This window comes from Siphateles boraxobius, unplaced genomic scaffold (assembly GCF_051911475.1).
Source record: "Siphateles boraxobius isolate OS27281-9 unplaced genomic scaffold, OSU_SipBor_1 7, whole genome shotgun sequence".
NCBI classification, from domain to species: Eukaryota; Metazoa; Chordata; class Actinopteri; order Cypriniformes; family Leuciscidae; genus Siphateles; species Siphateles boraxobius.
In genome coordinates this window covers 23,123,078-23,144,241 of record NW_027509197.1, presented here as the reverse complement: position 1 = coordinate 23,144,241, position 21,164 = coordinate 23,123,078, and the positions used below count along the sequence as shown (strand labels likewise).

The following is a 21,164-nucleotide window of genomic DNA, read 5'->3' as shown; positions in this document are numbered from 1 at the left end:
GAAGAAAATTAATGTCACAGTTCCAATAACTCAATAACTTTGAACACTAAAGATACCTTTCTACGTGACTCTGAAAAACGCCAGGAGAAAGATGCCCAGGGTGCCTGTTCACCTACGTGAACATGCTATATTCCCGCAGATGTGGCCAGAGCTATAAACTGCAATGTCCGTAATGTAAGACGCCTAAGACAGTGCTACAGGGAGGCAGCTGATGTAATTATGTTCCCCTAGACATGTTCAAGAACTTGCAAGTGCCTTGGTGGAAGAGTCTCACAGCAAAAACTGTCAAATCTGACTCAGTCTATAAAGATGAGATTCACTGTAGTCAGTGCTTAATAATTGCCTTATCCAAAACAACAATTAAAGGCTCTGAAACTGACACTGACCATCATTGTTACTGTCTTTTGAAACAATAAGCAGTAATGAGAGTGATTTTAAACTTAAGAAAGCTGATTGGTCAAAAATATTTTGAGGGCCAATAGCAAAACCTAACCTCCAAATACATCTGCATAAACTCGTGCTCGCTCTGTCTCACACATGTGCACACACTGTGACCATGTAAAGCACTTGCTAATGGGCGTGTTGTTTTAAAACTAATACCAGAACTCAGAAATCCAAAATCTGACATTTTCCGGAACATTTTCCGGCTCAAATTAAGCACTGACTGTAGCACTTAAAGGTACAATATGTACAATTTTTGCAATAAATATCCAAAAAACACTTGCACAGTGTGATATATTTCCTGCAGTTGTGTACTTACAATATCCCAAAAGTTTTCAAAGATTTTTAATTTCAGAGAAATTCCAAATTTAAATAATGGCTCGTCCATGTTCACTTGTCGCCTGTCAATGATGTAAATCCGCATTATCACTAGTTTCCACTTGTACTGCCATAGTAACCATGGCAACAGACGTGGACAACTGCGTTATGTCTAGCTGCACCCTCACGCTGTTGTTGTTTCTAGGGATGGGTGATACCACTTATTTTGTTTCCAATACGATACCGATACTTTCAAGGCCATACCTCTAAACTGAACTTTTAAATTTTTAAATTTCTTAAATTATTGAATTGCTAAGAGTAAAATGGGTAATAATACCCACTTAACATTATATATAACTTATTAGAATATATTTTTTGTTTACACATGGTTAAAATGTTAACTTGTAATGGTAACCATGTATATCTACAAAATATTATAGGCTTAGTTGAACTATGGTCACTGTAATGTTAAGGGACTGCCAGTAACAGGCTGTTGCACCCAACAAATTCAACTTTTTTTATTCCGACAGTGTATGTTTTATATTAAAATTAGTTACAGAATAAAACATCAGTATGAACTTTTAACATTCAACTTAAAACAATTTAATTGCACAGACTATGTAGGCTACAACTTCAATTTGTTTATTGTGAAATAACTCAAACATATGATGTTTTTCTGTCTTCTGTTAAGCATTGTTCTGGGCTGCGTTTCCCAAAAGCATCAATGGTTTCTTATGATACTTTTAGGAAAAGGAAGCCCTGTTTGAATGCTGGCAGTGTGTGAACGCTCTGTGTGATTGATTGGTTCTGAGAGGATTTGCATGTGTTCAGATGAGCAGGAAAATAGTTCTCTTACGAGAGGTTCTCTCGTATTGCGTAAGTTTAGCTTACGCTACGGGGGAAAGATTCATCTTCTCGAGATACTGAAGCCAAAAATTATCCTTAATTTTGTATAACTTGTCAACGCAGTGCAGCAGCTAGCAGACCTAGAGCAGGCCATCTCGCGTGCTCATTGGCTGCCCTGCGGGCAACTGCTGCAGCCTACCAGTGCGCCCGGCGTGACGTCACCCCAATGAGGGGCGCCCGCGCCTTTATAGCGTCACAGCCCGCCAGATAGGCGTGGCTTAGCATATAAAATAGGGGCTGTAGGCTGAATTCTCAGATTTTTCGACTCTTCAGCGAGCTCTTCGCATCGCTGGATTTGAGAGAAGCCACCGCCGCCGTCGAACAGCGAACAGCCAGCCTAGGACAGCGCTGAGGAAGCCGGCCGTCTTCGCCAACTTCAGCCATCCGTGCGAGCTACGCTATCCGGCGACGTATCCTTTTTTGCTATTATTCTAAAAGAGCAGCGAGCGTCTTTTTAAAGATGCCTCGCACTTCCTGCGGCTCGTGTAATGCCCCGCTCAGCGCCGGAGACCGCCACCTGATCTGCGCTCTCTGCCTGGGCCTAGAACACGCAGAGCTCGCCCTCGCGTCCGGGGGCTGCGAGCTCTGTGAGGAGCTTCCGCTGTCGACCCTGCGGGCTCGACTCGAAGCATTCAACACCACAGCGGTCACTCCGCCTCCTGTGGGACCGCGCAGAAAGAAGCGCCGTTCCCTGAGACAGCCGGAACCTGTGGCCACAGCGACGCGCTCGCCGGAGAACCTCCCTCGAGCCTCGCTCTCGCCTTCCCAACCTCTCCTCACCGACGCGCAGCTGCCGCTTACGAGCCTCACTGCCGTCACTTCGGAGGATGAGTCCGTGGGACATGTCACAAAAGACTGCTGCTCTATCCTGGCATCAGACAGCGAGGAATGGTCGCTTCACTCCGCCTCCTCGTCAATCCAGGAATCCGCCCGTACCCGCGCTGGAGCTGACGCGGAACTTATGCGCCTGCTGACGCAAGCGGTTGACCGTCTCGGGCTCGAGTGGTCGCTGCTGAAGGAACCCGCGCCGAACAGGCTCGACGGCTGCTTCCTTCAAAGTCGCCGCCGCGCAGTTTCAGAAACCAGGCCCGCTCCATTCCTGCCGGAACTTCATGCGGAGCTGACGAAGTCGTGGAATTCACCGTTTTCTGCTAGACTTCAGTCACAGCCCTCCGCGTCGCTCTCCCGAATGGACGGCGCCGCCGAGAAAGGGTACACAGCGATTCCCCCTGTGGAAGAGGCGGTCGCAGCGCACCTTTGCCCGCCCTCCGCGAGATGGCGGTCACGGTCAGCCCTCCCGTCTAAAGCCTGCAGAGCCACTTCCGCCTTGGTCGGCCGCGCTTATACCGCCTCCGGCCAGGCCGCGTCTGCTCTACACTCGATGGTTGTGCTTCAGATCCTGCAAGCCGACCTCCTCCGTGAATGGGATGAGAAGGGCCGGGACCCAGCTGCGGTTACGGATTTGAGAAGCGCTACGGATCTCTCTCTCCGCGCCACCAAAGCCGCAGCCCAAGCCATCGGACGAGCCATGGCCGCGTTAACCGTGACGGAGAGGCACCTCTGGTTAACGCTCGCGGATATGAGGGAAACTGAGCGAGCCACCTTTCTAAACGCGCCGCTTTCCCCCACTGGTCTCTTCGGCCCAGCGGTGAACGGGATCGTTGACCGCTTCTTTATGGTGCAAAAGACCACGCAGGCTATGAACCTCTTCCTGCCGCGACGCTCGAGTTCCGCTACAGGCCGCTCTCGCGAGAGACAAAGCCAGCCTCCTGTGCGAACCAGCACCCAGCGTCCAGCACAGCCTCAGCATCAGCCTTCGCAGCGACGTCAGGGCGGCCGCCCTAGATCGCGCTCAGACAGCCGTCGCAGACCGCCGCCCCCCAGAGGGCCTCGGCAGAGACTCACGCTGAAGTCTGAGCACGCGAAGCCCTCCTAACAGCGAGAGAGAAAAGACGCGCGTGTCCCGCTGCGGCCGGACCGCCGTCAAAGTTCATTTCCCTGTCAGTCCCCTTCGAACAGGCTACTGCAGTGGTTCAACTAGCAGCCAACGAGCCGGTTTATTCACCCTCTCGCCTGCACACAAACGCCGTTTTCACGGCGACCCAGAGAATTCTCAAAAAGAGTATAATGTCTGGTCCGGCTCACGCCGTCAGTGTTTTAAGTGTAGTGAATGTGCCCACGCCCCAGTGTTCACCCCTACACATAAGCACTCCAAACCCCGTGTCACTCACAGAGCACACTCTCATAAAGCGCAGAAAAGCCGCTCGAGTGTTGAATGTAAGAAATGTGTCCACAGGTCTGTGCCCACTATCTGCCCGCTCTGTTACACGATCAAAGAAGCAGGTTATGAACGTAAGTCTCGTGCCCGCCAGAGAGCGCTCACGCTTGCTAACACAAACCTCCCCCCGGGCCCCGCCTGTGCGTTTAAGTGTTATCACAAAACACAGGGCGTTAATAAAGCGCTCCCCATCTACTATGATCGGGGCGTCAGATACAGTTGTAAGTCTCGTGCCCGCGTGCGCGCGCTCACGCTTACAGAGAGCTCTCCCGCCCAGAGCGCTGCTCGCGCTTCAAAGTGTGGTAAAAGTATGTTCCCCATCCCTTATGATCGGGACATCTCACATAAGTCAGCCGGTCTCGGCGGTCAGCGAGCGGCCATTGCCCAGAACCGAGAGCGCGCGCGCCGCGCTCTCGGCTCCGGTTCAGTTTCACAAGCCCACAAATGGCGGCGGTCTGAACCCGGAGGCCATTCGCCCCCTGGCGGCTCACATAGCTGCGTGGGAAACTATCCCAGGGATTTCAGAATGGGTGTTGAGCACAATAAAGCAGGGCTATGCACTTCAATTCATTCGCCGTTCCCCGCGCTTTCAAGCCCGGACCGCGACGACAGTGAATGCGGAAGTAGCACACCTACTTCACGCAGAAATAGCAAAGCTGCTGTGCAAAGGGGCTATAGAAAAGGTGCCGCCTTCTCTGAGCGAGTCAGGTTTTTACAGCCGATATTTTCTCGTACCCAAGAAGGACGGAGCCTTCAGACCTATCCTAGATCTGAGATATTTGAACAAAGTGCTTGCAAAAAGACCGTTCAAAATGCTTACACCCAGGAAAATCCTCGCGCACGTTCGCCCGAGGGACTGGTTTATCTCTCTAGATCTGAAGGATGCCTATTTTCAGATTCAGATAGTACCCCGTCACAGGCAATTTTTGAGATTCGCCTTCGACGGTCAGGCATATCAATACACCGTCCTGCCGTTCGGCCTGTCCCTGGCACCCCGTACATTTACAAAGTGCATGGACGCGGCGCTCGCCCCCCTGAGAAGTCAGGGGCTGCGCATAATGAACTATCTGGACAATTGGCTGATATTGGCACAATCAGAGACAGAACTACTATCTCACAGAACAGTGCTTCTCAGTCATCTGGAAAGCTTGGGTCTCACGGTCAACTGGACCAAGAGCTCATTACTGCCCAGCCAGTCAATTTCCTTTTTAGGAATAGAACTGGACTCGGTGACCATGACGGCTCGTTTATCGACACAGCGCGCGCGCCGTGTTCGCCACATAGCCGCATCTTTCCAGAAGGGCAGCTTTCTCCCTTTGAAAACATTTCAAAGGATGTTGGGCTGTATGGCATCAGCTGCAGTGGTGCTCCAGCTGGGCCTACTGCGCATGCGCCCGCTCCAACGCTGGTTGAACGCTCGCGCGCCTCGCCGAGCCTGGGTGTCTGGCGGCCAGAAAATCAGAGTGACTCAGACCTGCATAACAGCTCTGCAGCCCTGGTTAGTGGCCGACTGGTACCAGCAGGGAGTAATGATGGGAACCATCTCTTATCGGAAGGTCATCTCGACAGACGCGTCCAACTCGGGTTGGGGCGTGCTGTTCGAGGGCAGACCGGCCTTTGGCCAGTGGTCAGACCAGGAGAAGGGTTTTCACATAAACTGTCTGGAAATGATAGCGGTCGAGAACGCGCTGAAGTGCTTCCTCCCGTTCATACAGGGCCAGCATGTTCTTGTCCGCTCGGACAACACATCTGTGGTATCCTATGTAAACCGTCAGGGCGGTGTCAGATCCAGAAATCTCTGCAATCTGGCGGAACGCCTCCTTATTTGGTCACAGACGAACCTGCGCTCGCTGAGGGCGGCGCATGTGCCTGGCCATTTGAACGACGGCCCAGACAGACTGTCCAGGGACAATGTTCCCCCAGGGGAATGGTCCCTGCACCCCCAAACGGTCCAGAAACTGTGGCGCCTATTCGGCAGAGCGGAAGTCGACCTGTTTGCGTCAAAAGACAACGCTCAGTGCCCGACGTTCTTCTCGAAGGACGAGGACGCGCTGGCCCAGGTTTGGCCCAGCCTCCCGCTATATGCTTTCCCTCCGGTCTCTCTGTTGCCACAGGTGATCAAGAGGATCAGGGAAACGCGCCACTCGGTGCTCCTCATAGCCCCGCGTTGGGAGAATCAGACTTGGTTCCCGGAACTGGCACGGCTGTCACATACAGCTCCGTGGCCGATTCCGGTGAGGCCAGATCTCCTCTCTCAAGCTCGCGGCACGATCTGGCATCCCCATCCAGAGCGCTGGTCTCTGCATGCATGGTTGATCAACGGGTACTCGTTGCCCTGCCAGAAGGAGTGATGAACACGATCACGCAGTCTAGAGCCCCTTCCACGAGAAGGCTCTACGCGTCTAAATGGTCGGTGTTCTCTGGATGGTGCACCGACATAGGTCTGGACCCGCGGACATGCGGGGTGGCGCATCTGCTCACCTTCCTGCAAGAGCTGTTGGATAAGGGAAGATCCCCATCCACGCTCAAAGTATACGTGGCGGCCGTAGCAGCATTCGCGGAATCGACGCACGGCCAGTCACTGGGAAGACATGAGTTGGTCATCCGCTTCCTTAGAGGAGCTAGAAGGATGAATCCGCCGCGCCCCCCGTTGGTTCCCATGTGGGATCTTTCACTGGTCCTCGAGGCCCTGAAAGCTTTTCCATTTGAACCACTAGACTCCGTGGAGTTGAAATATCCATCACTAAAGACCGTTTTTCTGACTGCACTGTCGTCAGTAAAACGTGTAGGGGATCTGCACGCGCTGTCTGTCAGCGCGTCGTGTCTTGAGTTCGGACCAAATGACTCTAAAGTCATCCTCAGACCTAGACATGGTTATGTCCCTAAAGTGATGGGCGCTCCATTCAGAGCGCAAGTTATTTCGCTGTCAGCTCTCCCAACATCTGACAGCGAAAGTGATGTGAATCTCCTCTGCCCTGTCAGAGCGCTGAGGTTTTACATTACGCGCTCCGCCTCCTTCAGGCGTTCGGAACAGCTTTTCGTTTCGTTTGGTGGGCGCGCCAAGGGGCTTGCCTCCTCGAAACAGAGCCTGTCCAGATGGATAGTGGACGCTATAGCGGCAGCTTACGCGTCAAAAGGTCTGCAATGCCCTCTGGGCATCAGGGCTCATTCCACGAGAGGTGTGGCCTCGTCGTGGGCATGGTCCAGTGGAATTTCTATCCATGACATATGTGTAGCGGCGGGCTGGGGCTCCCCGTCTACCTTTGTCAGGTTTTATAACCTAGAAGTTCCTGCCTTGCAGGCTAAACTATTGTCAGTTTGAAAAAGAGGTGTATTCTGCCCAGATCTCCTGCTTAGATCACGTTCATGACTCAGCTCTCCTGGTTGAGCTGCACTAGTAGGGTATGTGCCATATGACTATACAGACCGGCGCGCTGCTCTGTATTCCCTATGTGTGCTTATGTACAAGTGATGGCCCGCGTGGCTGGCCACCTTATTTTTTCCACTTATGGGGTTCCCCTCAAGCTCGGGGTTCTCATGTGGATGCTTGGCGCGCACGGCGTTGACAAAGTGTTCCCGTAGCGTAAGCTAAACTTACGCAATACGAGAGAACCTCTCGTAAGAGAACGATACTCGGTTACTAACGTAACCTCGGTTCTCTCTAGAGAGGGAACGAGTATTGCGTAACCGGCCGTGCTCGCGCCACGAGCGACTTCGCTTCAGTCGTCGAAAAACCAGAGAATTCAGCCTACAGCCCCTATTTTATATGCTAAGCCACGCCTATCTGGCGGGCTGTGACGCTATAAAGGCGCGGGCGCCCCTCATTGGGCGTGACGTCATGCCGGGCGCACTGGTAGGCTGCAGCAGTTGCCCACAGGGCAGCCAATGAGCACGCGAGATGGCCTGCTCTAGGTCTGCTAGCTGCTGCACTGCGTTGACAAGTTATACAAAATTAAGGATAATTTTTGGCTTCAGTATCTCGAGAAGATGAATCTTTCCCCCGTAGCGTAAGCTAAACTTACGCAATACTCGTTCCCTCTCTAGAGAGAACCGAGGTTACGTTAGTAACCGAGTATCGTTCTACTACACAATTATTCACTAACATAGGTTATTCATCCATTTCAACAAATATTGTACGCATTACATTTCTTGTCAAATAAACAAAATAATGGGTAAAAAACACTGTAGTATCGATATTTTTACTTGAGTATCGATATTTTCTATGCTCGACATCAGTCGGCATCATGCGGGTAGTTTGGTAGAATGAAATGTCCTTATTCCTTTATATCCACGGGATCTGTCTCTCGTTAGCAATTGCGCCCTGCTTCATACCACAGTCATGTTAAGAACATTAATGCATTCACTCAGCCATAAACATTATTAGATCCATCAGCATGACGACAAGTTCCATAATTCCGCTTAGCGTCATCAACCTACGCCTTCGTTATTGTAAGAGGTTATCTACCCCTAGCTGCGAAAAAATTACTATAGCTTTAAAGCAGCTGGTGGCCACACCACATACTGGCTGCTAACTTTCATTAATGACAGATACAAGTCCTTCACAGTGGCCAGAGGGATTTTGAGTCATTCCTCTCTCAGAACAGTGGCTGGGTCACAATCAAAAAATAATTTATAAAGAAAACAGATATGTTCCTAGTTCTGTGTATCTGAAATCTGAATTCTGAGTACATTGGTAGTGTACATACAAGAATGTACTTCAAATCTACTTCACTCTTTCCCCACCATTGACTGAATTTTCAGGATTTTAAGATTGCTTACAAAAATGTAAAATAACACGATCATCACACATTAAACTGCAAAAAGCATATCAAAACTGCCCAAGGTTACAGAATGAAATGTCGATGTCAGGAAGTGTGAAGCTTTGGGGGTGCTGATGGACTCGATCTATTCCATCTATGTTTTGATCAAGTTTTTAACTAGTAAACTATCAGTATACAAATAAGTTCTCTTGTTGTATAGTTGCAGTACAAATGAAAAACTTAGTTGAAAGCTAGTTGTGTACTTAAAGTTTACTACTGTTACACTTAAAGCATACTTAAATGTATACTTTTATACTCTAAAAAGTGGGCCAATTTAGTCCCAAGTAGTTTTAAAACAGTACACTTAGAAGAATACTTCTAGTTCATTGATATAAGTATACTTATACAAAGTATATATAAAAATATACTTGAACTTTAAGTATACTTAATAAAATGAACTTGAAGTGTTGGCTACATTTTTTTTGTAAGGGTGGGGGTCAAGCCTCGTTGGGGCTTCTCCACACCGTAACTCCCATGAATGTGGGAAACTTCAAGTCCAGATTCAAGTCAATGCTATCTCAGTGATCAATAAAACTGTCAGTCAAACAGATAGGCATGCAGGCATAATTTGTCTGTTCAATTGTTTATTCAACAACTGTTCCAAACCAATTTGGCAACAAAAAAAAAACATAACTATATAGAACCATATTACTCTATAAAACTATAACAAAACCAGGTGTCGAGAGTGTGTGCATCTTTCCATTAAGTAAATTTCTCACGTATCAGCCCAAGGATTGAGATTGGTACGTGATGTTCGAGAAGGTGGTGGTAATGCACCAAAAAGCTGGTTGTAGGGCCCTATGAAATCCGTTTTATTATTTCCCACAATCCACATTCAGTTTTTTTCAGTTGTAATTTTTATATATTCTGTTTTTTCTGTTTTAATTTTTTTTTAAATAAATTTGTTTAGGGCATTATGAAATGTGTTTTTTTTTTTTTTTTACCAAATTCACGTTTATTTTTTTCTTTTTTTTTCTTTTTTAAATTAGATTTTAATTAAGTTTAAGTTAAGTTTAAGTTTATTAGGTTTAATTAAATTGTAATTTAAAATGTAAGACATTTTGGTCGCCGTGTAGACCTTTGAGTCTCTCTGTGTTTTTATATGATATGACAATAGTTTTTCTCAAATCAAGCTAAAATGCTGCTGAAGAGACTCTCAGAGCGGCTGTGTAGATAAAGTTCATGCATTAATGTCCTCATGTAGGCTGAAAATTGAAAACATCGCGAGTGTCAGGCGTGCCTCAGTGTGTGTAGTAGACTAAATGAAACCGCGCGTCTGCTCCATTCATTCAGAGACACGCAGAACATGCATGATTCCTATTTAAATATAGTCTTTATGTGGTTTAATATTTAAAGACACTATCGAAATTTTATACTGACCTACTTTTCATCACAAATTCCGCATTATACAGTAAATTCCGTTTTTATGCCTGGATTCCGTGATTCCGTCCGTGTTTTCCGCATCGCAGGAATGAAATCATATGGCCCTACGGTTGCCAACCGCCGTAAAACACGAAGAACAAAAAGTCACCATTACTTACTAATCAGCATCAGTGATTCTTAGCAGTTGTATTTTCAATTTGAGCTTGAGCTTCAGACAAGCTTGGGAAAATGTAGCTAGTGTGGACGCTACCGCACTACTTGATTAAAAACAATACTGAAAAGCTATTTGATTCAGAAAACAGCGACCCTGCTCACTACTTGTAGCGACTACTGCCTAACAGTGTACACGTTTCAGATAGTCCACAGGTCAAGATTTGCACTGTTGGCATCAATGAAATGTACATTTGGCATTGGCACGAGTGACCAAAGGATTGGCTATAGCAGCCCGACCATGAATACTGACCCTGTGGAGCTCCGCGCACTAACAATTTATCCTCTTTTCAACTCTGATATGTCTCCCATTATGTTGTGGGGATTGCAATATTTTATGTAACTGTGCTATTGCTCTGCTAATTCAACCTTCACACTCTGCTGATGGAATGTAAAATCAATGAAGTTTGGCCACCAGGCCGCATGTATAGGCGTGAAACCTCCAACACTATATTGACCAGCTTTCAATTTCAAAGGCTGATTGTGAATCGAGACAAACCACTCAAAGTGAAAAACATAATAATAGCAATTTTGTCAGAAACCAAATATTCAATCAAGTTTCCTACATACCAGACAGAACAGATGCTCTTCTGTCCAGTGTTCAGAATGTAAAAAAATTCTATGGCAATAAGTAAACAAGCGGAATTTTTCATCAGTATTACTCTACAGGATATCCATCTATGAGTGCAAGCCTCCGCAGGTGCTCCTGAACCTTTGGGAAGGCATTAAATCTGGGTCATGCTTCAGTGCGTCCCCAAATATCTTAAGATATTTTAACATTTTATGTTTACCTCAATGCATGCTAAATAAGGAAAACAAAGTACTGTTGCAGTCTTGTTTGGATAGTCCACATAATATGAAGGGATGCAATGTAAGTAAAGTATAAGTTCTCAAATTACTTTACGCACTTTACTCTAAATATGTATTTGCAAAATGGTGAACAGAAGCACATTTTTCAAATTATGAAAATGTTTGACTGTGACATTATAATATCATAAAAAAATATATAATATAACCTAACCACTATCTTTACCATCGTTTTCAATTATAGGAAAATGTTTACCAGCAGTTCCTTCCTTGAAATACTCCCCCCCCCTGTGTTTCATTTCAGGTGTTCCTGCTCTTTTTGTTGCTGCATGGGCAGTTGTCAGGGCAACGCTGGCGGATGCAAGGTGATTTCATGTGTTCTCTCTAATAGACTTGTCCTCTTGTCCTAAACATTTTTGTAGAAATGATGGCAGACAATATCTAGGGCCTTCATATGGCACTGTTTATGAAAAATACTGTGGGTAAAAAAAGTAAAAGGCTTGGTGAGAGAGCTCAAAATATCTCTCTCTCTTCTTTTTTTTTTTTAGCTTTTTGATATTTATGGAGTTATTATTTTTTAATCAGAGTTACCACCATTTGAAACAGCCCTGCTAGATTCAAAAAGTTTAATGCCAGGGGAAAAAATATTGCATTCATTTTTTATTTATTATTAGTCTAATAAATTGAACCAGCTAAATTAAAGTGCATTAAAATGATCATGGTATTGTTTAATTTTAAATTATCAACAACACAATGAATATAAAATTTATTGATGGCTCATTGATGACGTGACAACGCACGTTATATTTCCAATGCACGTTACATTTTCTTGTTATAGTGAACTAATTTGATCAGTTAGTACTTCTCTTCGATCTGTAAATGTTTGTGTTTTTATGTTATATATAGCCACTTCCATGTTTGAGTTATTTATCACCAGATCATATAAATTAAGTAGTGTTTTCATGTCAGATTGATGTAAGACTGTGCCATAAAGGGCATTAGAGGCATGCTCTTTTCCCTGTTTTATTTCCAAACTCTTGCTGAATGCCATTCTCACTACCATCAAGAGCACAATTTGTATTCTTGGAGCTTACAGGCTATTAGTCATGGTACAAAAGCAAATGTCTTCAAGCAACAACTTGCTGCTTCTCTGGGGAGAACATTCTTTATAAACATAAGGCTTTGTTTTAGCTGTGGTGTTTCTCTTTTTACTTGTGTTGTTAAGGTGGCCTAGTTTAGCTTATCACAGATTGTGTATTTATCTTTATTGTATCTCAAAAAAAGTCACACTGCATGTTATGTTTAGAGGGGGTCATATGGTATAATATTAAATCAACATTTAAAATTATTGGAAAATTTCACAAATTCTGAAATTTATATTTTGTAATACGGTTTATTGGAATGATATTAACATTATACACGAGCTTTATTATTATTATTATCATTATTATTATTATATCTTCCTAACTGTTTGGGCGGCACATACAGGAGAAGATCTGACAAAGAACGAGGCAAACAAAAGAACTTTAATCCATTAGCAGGGAGCTGATTGTGAGCACTGCGAGATTCTACCGCTTCGCACGCACCGCTCCAGCCTGTCAGTGTTCGAGGAGAGTGTTGAGCTTCACGTTCCCCGTGGTTCTGGCATCACTGCTGAGGCAGTACGGAGGTGGAGATCGTGGGGTTTACAAATGGATCTCGCGGAGTGGTTAGAGAAGGGCTCTGCCTTCACCTCGAGAAATCCAGCACTCTCTCGCTGGAATCAGATGCTGTGGCTTCTTCCGCCTGGGGAGAGAGCCCGGTGCTTCAGCTGTCTAGTTCTGAGGAGGTGGATGTGCTGAGGATCGAGGCAGGAAATATTAAAGACTCGTCACTTCTGTCCCCTGCAAATGAGGAGCTGGTGGAGGTGATAACTCTTGCCATGTCAAAGTTAAACATCTACTGGCCGGCCGAGAAGCAAAGCTCTCGTCTGAAAAGAAAACTGGACGAGCACTTTCTTTCCCCAAAATCATTACCTCCTTCCCGGGGCCTTCCATTTTTTTCCCGACCTCCATAAATAAGTTTCAAGTTTGTAGAATAAACCATTCTCTTCCGTGTTTTCAGCGCCCAAGTCTATGTATATTCTGATATGAGGGGGTTGAAAGAGTATGTAGTACGACATCGTCCCTGAAGGCCCCGATGCCACCCACTAAGCCACTCAGAAGATCATTAGCTTTGGTGGGTAAAGTGTATACGGCACCAGGACAGGCTGTTGACCGCCCTGCTGAGAGACCTTGATGAAGGCGAGGGGGTGGGGCCCGATGGTATTCAAGAACTGTGTCGGGCCACAGATTTGTCTCTCCAGGCCACTAAGAAGATGGCCAGAGGTGTCGTCCGTCTATGGTAGCCCTGGTGGTCATGGAAAGGCATCTCTGGCTAAGTCTTTCTGATATCAAAGAAAAGACATAGCTTTTCTGCTTGATGCTCTTGCCTCCTGGCCTCTTCGGCGAAGCTAGGTCGTCGAGAGGTGTCAGGAGGCCAAGAAACAGATGACAGCATTCAAGCGATACCTTCCTCACCAGACACAGTATCTGGGTCTTCCCTTCGGTCTAGCTTTCACCCCGCACTTTCACAAAATGCGTGGAATTGTCTCTGGCTCCGTTGAGGTTCCTGGGCTTCCGCATGTTGAATTTTATATAGACGATTTGCTCATCCTAGCTCAATCTGAGCATATGGTGGTTCGGTATCGAGATGTCATTCTCACCCACCTGCAAAAGTTGGGGTTAAGGCTGAATACCAAAAAGCATGGGCTTTCTCCCTTCATAGATCAGGACCAGGAAAAGCTGAAGAGAGCGCTGGATGCTTATGTACACAGAGCTGCCCTGTAGAGGTAAACTGATCAATTTTTTTCTGCTTTGGATCGCCTAAGAAATGACTTCCTGTGTCCTACAGTAAGCAAGTGGATAGTCAAAGCTATTTCTCTTGATTAAGAGGTCTCTGGCCAGTATGGCGGCCTCCAATTACTTACTTTTGGGAATTTCCCTTTAAGATGTTTCCAACGTGGAGGGCTGGTCCTCTCCGCTCACAGGTTCTACAACCTGGACCTGGACCAGATTCACAAGTTCTTATGTATTAGTTGTGCTCGCAATATTCACACAGACAGGCACTTGTAAGCATCATGGTTTGAGTATTTCCGTTTCCAAAGCATAATTGACACAACACGAGTTCCCTCGAAAGGGAACATCTCGGGTTATCATGTGATCGACTTGCTTTGGCTATTTGAAGCTAATGCCGGGCATTCCGGATACGCTTTTATGCTTCCTGGTAATGACGTCAACTGCCTGTGATGTACCGTTTAGCCATTGGACTGTTTTCACACACGTACTTCAGACCCAGTCACACAGAAGCATTCCCAAAGCATCGTCTCGTTCCCTTCTCAGGGAGCAACGGTTACAGTCATAACCCGAGAGCTTCTGAAGCAGCAAAGTGTTGATGTTTTTTCTCTCTCACCATTGAGCAAGAAGCACTCTATTTACTGTACATACTGAGTTCCAGTCTGTGTGTTTCTTAGTTTCTTTTGGAACTATTTTCATTGGCTGAGTAAATATAAAGTAATTTCTTCATGGAACACTGTTTCACCAATCAAATGTATTATTAGACTGGAACTATCTGTTGAATAATCTATAATTGAATTAAACAATGAAAATATTCAGAATTCTTGCTCTTTTTGTCACTTGCACTTTATAAAACTTTATAAATTAACAAATGTTCGAAAAACAATTACTAGTATTTTCAGTAATCTTATTCTGCTCTTCAGTAAATCAATATAAAATTGATTGTGTCAATAATAAAAGCAATAGCAATGATTGCTTTTTAAATTGCTGAATGGTTTTTTAGACTGACAATACTGTATGATGGATTAGAATTTATCAACTTTTAATTTATTTGAATTAACTTCCTTATTAAAGATAAAAATAGCTTCTATTTTAATGACTCACTGATCTTTTATCCCACTTGAGTAAAATACAAATGAAATGCTCATTTTGGCAAGGCAAGAAGTGAGAGCTCTGTAAAGTATCTTGACATTTGTCAGTTCCGAGGGATGGTGGGTTAATGGCTTTCTACAGAACCATAAGATGTTCCACTCTGAAAAGCAAATGTGAGGAAGATTATAGGTACTCTCAAGTCTTGATCTGCATTTCTGAAGCTTAACTGGTTGCGCTAACAAAGCAGAGGTCATCAGGGAATACAAAATCTGATACAATTTTTACCTTGAATGCATCACAACACACTGGCTGCCAAATTGGTAAATACAAATGTTGTCTGGGTGTTTATTATTCCACATGCGTCTCTATTTTATGTATTTTGATTTTCTTTTTTTTTGTCAAAAGAAACATAATTTTGACCTATAACAGAAACATTGCCAATGAGATTAAACTTGTTTAATGCAAGAAGTAAAATTCAGTACAAATTTGTTTTATTATTTATATGTATACACAATATTTATATAAACAATACTAATTAATAAGCATTTATTTATCTGCATATTTTTTAAAAACATTTTAAAGATGGTAAAATGCAAGATAATTGCTTTTTTTAATTGATGCATTAAAACAGTGTGTAATAACTGGTTCTCAAAAATGAGTACCTTAAGAAATATTCACAGTATTTGTTAACTTTACAGGATATAGTCAACAAATAATATAAAACTATATTGCAAATATTTAATACACTGATGAGCCAAAACATTATGACTGACCAGTGAGGCGAATATCACTGATCATCACCTAACAAGGCCACATATTAAGGTCCAGGTAGATTAAATGGTTAGCAAACAATCAGTTCTTGTAATGGGCAGGAATAAAGATCTGAGCCACTATGACAAGGGCCAAATTGCTGGGTCTGAAAAGGCAAGGCTTGTGGGTTTCTCCCGATCAACAGTGTTGAGAATTTACCAGCAGTTGTCCGAGGATGGGATCATTTTGTTACTGTGATTATGGGTAGCATTGCTCATTTGTTTGCCTTGTACACAAATATGGTTCTCCAGTGTTTCCCTGTTGATGTCTTTCTGCATCAAAGTCTTTTATTTACTATTGTTATATAAAAAGCAGTGACTCAGTCTCATTTCAATTAGTCCTTGTTACTCCTTTCTTTGTTCTTTTACATGAAAGTATAGTGGACTATCACATGATACTCTGCCTCCAGTACCCATATTTAGTAACTGTCTATGGCACTAAAGGTCATTTAAACGAGGATAATAAAAATCAATTCAAGTTATAATGAATGTAATTATTAACAAATGTTTATTATGACTTTATTATTTTTTCTCTCCAGACTGCCATGCAATCAGCAACCCTCTGAGTACTTACTGTATATCCTATTTATGGACAAAATCCTATGCACGGTAGATTATCCATTCAGCTGCACATCATAGTATGCATTACTAATTGGATTATGGATGGCGTAACAAATTGGTGGTAAACAAATGGAAATGAGTTTTATAAAGCGCCTGAGCTTGCTCAAAGTGAAGGAGGGGGTCAGTGACTTCAAGGAGAGCTAGAGACTAAACTGTGTCATTCTGATCTATACAGTGGGCCTATACTGTTAAGTACAGTATATCATTATTATGTGTTAGCACTGCAACTGGGACTGGAAAGCTATCTACCACTCGATCTATGCATTTTAAAATATCCTTCGATATGTGTGCCAGTTCATTTATCATTGGATCTGTCTTTATCGGTGCAGATGCTGGGAGCTGAGTGCAGGAAACATCAAATGGATCTACCAGGTCCCCATTCTGACAGCCATTGGGGTGAGTAAAAGTGATGTGAAAAACTGTCAGTCCCTTAATAAACACGGCGTGAGAACGAAGCGGCAGCCCGGGAAACAGTTCAAAGACTGAGGCAATTTACTCTGAGGAGGGAGAAATTGTCTAACTTTAGCCTAACTTTTCTCTTTTCTGTTATTCAACACTACAAGATGAAAAGAACTTTGCCAAAGAAGGCGAATGTCAGAAAAATTGGCAAGAACATTCACATAATTACAATGTGAGTGTGCGTGTGTGTTTCTTCCAGTTTTGTCAATTATTGGATGCAGGCGATAACATGATTCAGACATGGGCACAGTCAGAGAGACTGAAGTGTCTCAGCGGGGGTCCCCACGTTAAAGTTCTCCGTTCTAGTTCATTCTGTTCATTTAAAAACTGGGGATTTATTCATCACTGTTAAATTTAATACTTTATTCACAAATAGATAAAGAAGTTTATTGATTTGATTTTGTGACAATTTGATGTTTAATTTGTAAAGTATTCTTGTTATTTTCTTTTTATTCACGTCTCTGCTATATCCTTGTGAACGAACCTGAGTGTCCTTATTAGACCATTATTTCTCTGGGTGAAATTCCCAGGGTGGCGTAGTCGGTGTTACGAGGGGTCAGGTGTCAAGTTCCTTCTAGGAAATGTTGATCCACCTCCTTTGTAATTATAATTGAGTCCAAAATAACAAAAATGGCCCCTTCAGTGACACATTTATATATGCATTTTCACTAGTTTGGAGTTACAAAGATTGTTTTAGTTTTTTTGAAAGTAGCCTCTCATGCTTAACAAGCCTGCATTCATTTGATCAGAAATACACTAAGTATTGTGAAATATTAAAATAACCTTTATATTTTAATATATTTTGAAATGTATTTTGATGGCAAAGCTGAATTTTCAGCAGCCATTACTCCTGTCCTCGGTAACACTTTAAAAAACTGTTCCTTTATTTATGAATAACTATATAGGGAAAAATAAGTGCTGAACACACACAGTTCAGCACTCAATGAATGGATCTGGCTTCAAAATAAAGACAGAATTAAAGACAAATAAACAAACCAATAAGACAATCAAGAATAACATGTCAAATTGCAAGGAGAAATAACAAACCGACCCAAATTCCACTTCATTACACACTTCAAACGTACACTAATGTACTTACTTCACCACAAACGTACATTCAGGTGACAGAAAATTAGATTCAAATTACTCAGTGAACAAGGGTACCCATTATCTTGGACCATAGTGGTTACCACTCCTTCCATGCCAGTCTTAAAAGGTTTACAAATTAAACATCAAATTGTCACAAAATCAAATCAATAAACACAAGAGAAAAGAGAACAAAGTTGACTAGTTATATCATAATCTCCAACAAAATACAAAAGCAAGAAAATAAGACATTTACCGACATCTGAGACCATGATCCATTAACCATATACAGTACACACACACAAGATGTTTACATTCCATAAGATCACACAAAATCACAAGCATTAACACTTATTTTCTCACACACACACACACACACACACACACACACACACACACACACACACACACACACACACACACACACACACACACACACACACACACACACACACACACACACACACACACACACACACACACACACACACACACACACACACACACACACACACACACACACACACACACACACACACACACACACACACACACACACACACACACACACACACACACACACACACACACACACACACACACACACACACACACACACACGCACGTAGCCACTTCCAACGGTGAACAAGCACCCAATACACTCAAAAACCTCGCATCAACTTATGAGTTCAAACAAACAATAAATTTACCACAAACAAACAGTCCTCCAGTTGAAACAGTGCGGGGGTTCTGCTTCTCAGTCAATGCCATTGAAAATGAACACCCATTTTACACTCTAAAATCTAGCAATATAGAAATCTAGTTCTAGCAAACTTTGAAAAGTGACGTATTCACCCTTTTCACTCTGTATTCAGATTTTTTTGGCACAGATTTGTCTTTCACCAGTCCGCATGGTTCAGCAGTTTGATGATTGGTCACATGACACCATGGTTTCTATAAGGCCTCAGCCTTCACAGCTGGCATTGATTGCCTGCTGCTAGCTGCTCCCTGGGCAATCTACTTCCATCCAGGTGGCAGAGAGGGTCACTGCTGATGTATTCCTGAGTGCCCTGCCATAAACAGAGTGAAGAGCTGTGAGAGTGATGGATCCACAGATGCTAACAGATCTCACTGAAGTGACTGAATCGACTCGGCCAGGCGAGTGAGTCGTGAGAAAGAACTCGATAGTTTCCCCAAAGCGACGCAAGTCAAAGCATCTAACCAAATGTGATAGTATAGTCTTTAATTCTAACAACTTTCCCTGGGTTTGTTCAACCATAGACGTATATTCTGTCATCATTTACTCACCTTCATATCATTCTAAAACTTTTTTTCTTTTGTAGAACAAAAGATGCTGCATCTTCTGTGCAATGAAATTCAATGGTGTTAGATTAAGCTCCACAAATGACAAAATAAAGTATGTAAAATAGAAGTGCACTATATTCCAAGTCTTTTAACGTCACTCAATAGTTTTGTGATTGTTGAAAACCAACATTTGTGGATGAATTAACCCTATACAAATGTACAAATGGGTAACCCTATACTCCATTCCCCATAATCCTTTGCCCAGACCATCATCCATTATCACATTCACCTGTGTCTCATTATCTTGTTTACTCACCCCATATAAGCCTGGTTTTCTCATTCATTATCTGTAAAGTCTTGTTTAGTGTTACACTGCAATTCCGAGAATTTTCCCTGGTTTCATGACTCTTGGTTTTGGATTTATTGCCCGTGGATTACTCTTTTGCCTGTGTTCCCTACCTTGTTGTGTTTGTTTGTATGGACTGCCTGCCTGTGTTTGCCTGTACTTTGGATTACGTCTTTGGATTACCCTGTTCAATAATTACTGCATTTGGATCCTCAACCTTTGTGTCTCGGAGCAGTTTGTGACAGTTAGTTTATTGGGAAAGTACACTTAAAAATGAAAATTAGCACACCCACATGTTGTTCAAAACCATTATGAATTTCTTCTGTATGAAAATACAGAAATATTGAGAAAAATTTTAAGAAAAGACTTCTTTTTTTTTTTGGTCCATACAGTGGAAGTCAATTGTGGCCAAAACTGTTTTGTTACCAACCAGATATTTTCTGTTATGCTCAAAAGAAGCAAGAAAGACAGGTATGGAACGACATGAGGGTGTGAAATGGATGACAACAATCTATTTTCACTATTTCCTGTATTCTCTGTAAAAATAGAAAAAGGCCAAAATTAAAGTAAATTTTTACTAAAATCTATTGCAACGAAGGAGAAAAAGCCTTCATATCACAGGGTACTTTCCTTTGACTCTGTTTGAGGTGCCGGCACCTTTCAATTATGTTTTGGCCACATCCGCTCACCTAGATGATGCCATCATGACACTCTGTGAGTAGGACACATGTTCTGACTCCAGATGGCTCTCGATAGGACCAGACTACAGTATTAACGAATCTTTTTCTTGGGTTACAAACTTTCTGAAGGACTTTGATTGTACTGATGCCAAGTGACAATATTCGTTGTTCTCAGGCATGCTGGCAAAAAGCGAAGCCAGGACTTTTGATGGGTATGGCTTTTTGGTCATCTCTACCATTCCGCTCATTCTTCACTTAAATTGTGTACATGAATTCCAATTTGTGGTTGGTGGTCTCAAGTTGACATTGTGTAATTTTTTTATTTTGATATCCATATGGTTTTTTAACATTGTATTTGTAAATGTAATTCAAGTTAATTAGATATTTTCTTTTAATGTATTATATAGGGGATTATACATGCAGTTTTTATGGCATCACAGTATCAAACATTTGAGGGTTGTGTTTATGTGTGGATCTTATCTGTGCATATGACTCGTTTGCATTGGTTGAAGTTGTAAAGAATCACCATACTGGTGAGAAATTTAATTGTGTAGGCCTATATGCAAATGTTCACTTATCTCTTTGTGCACATCAAGCAAATGTATTATTCCATGGGGATGATAAAGATGCCTTAGCACGATTTCTTTTTTTCCACTGCCTTAACTTGCTCAGGCAGCACAGCTGGACTCTTTAGGCGCACACATGGCGATACAAGTTTTGTGGTTTTAAA

General features: G+C 43.3%; 1 protein-coding gene and 1 long non-coding RNA gene across 2 annotated transcripts in view; one reads left to right on the top strand and one right to left on the bottom strand.

The window, feature by feature from the left end:
• LOC143723180 (uncharacterized) overlaps positions 1-21,164 on the bottom strand; it is a 292,525-nt gene that overhangs the window by 28,755 nt on the left and 242,606 nt on the right. The window lies entirely within an intron of this gene.
• Positions 1-21,164, top strand: part of pth2ra (parathyroid hormone 2 receptor a) — a 71,169-nt gene that overhangs the window by 37,890 nt on the left and 12,115 nt on the right. The window contains exons 8-9 of the mRNA XM_077215177.1: positions 11,468-11,528; positions 16,888-16,954. Coding sequence (XP_077071292.1) covers positions 11,468-11,528; positions 16,888-16,954 — 128 coding nt within the window. The remainder of the gene's footprint in view (positions 1-11,467; positions 11,529-16,887; positions 16,955-21,164) is intronic.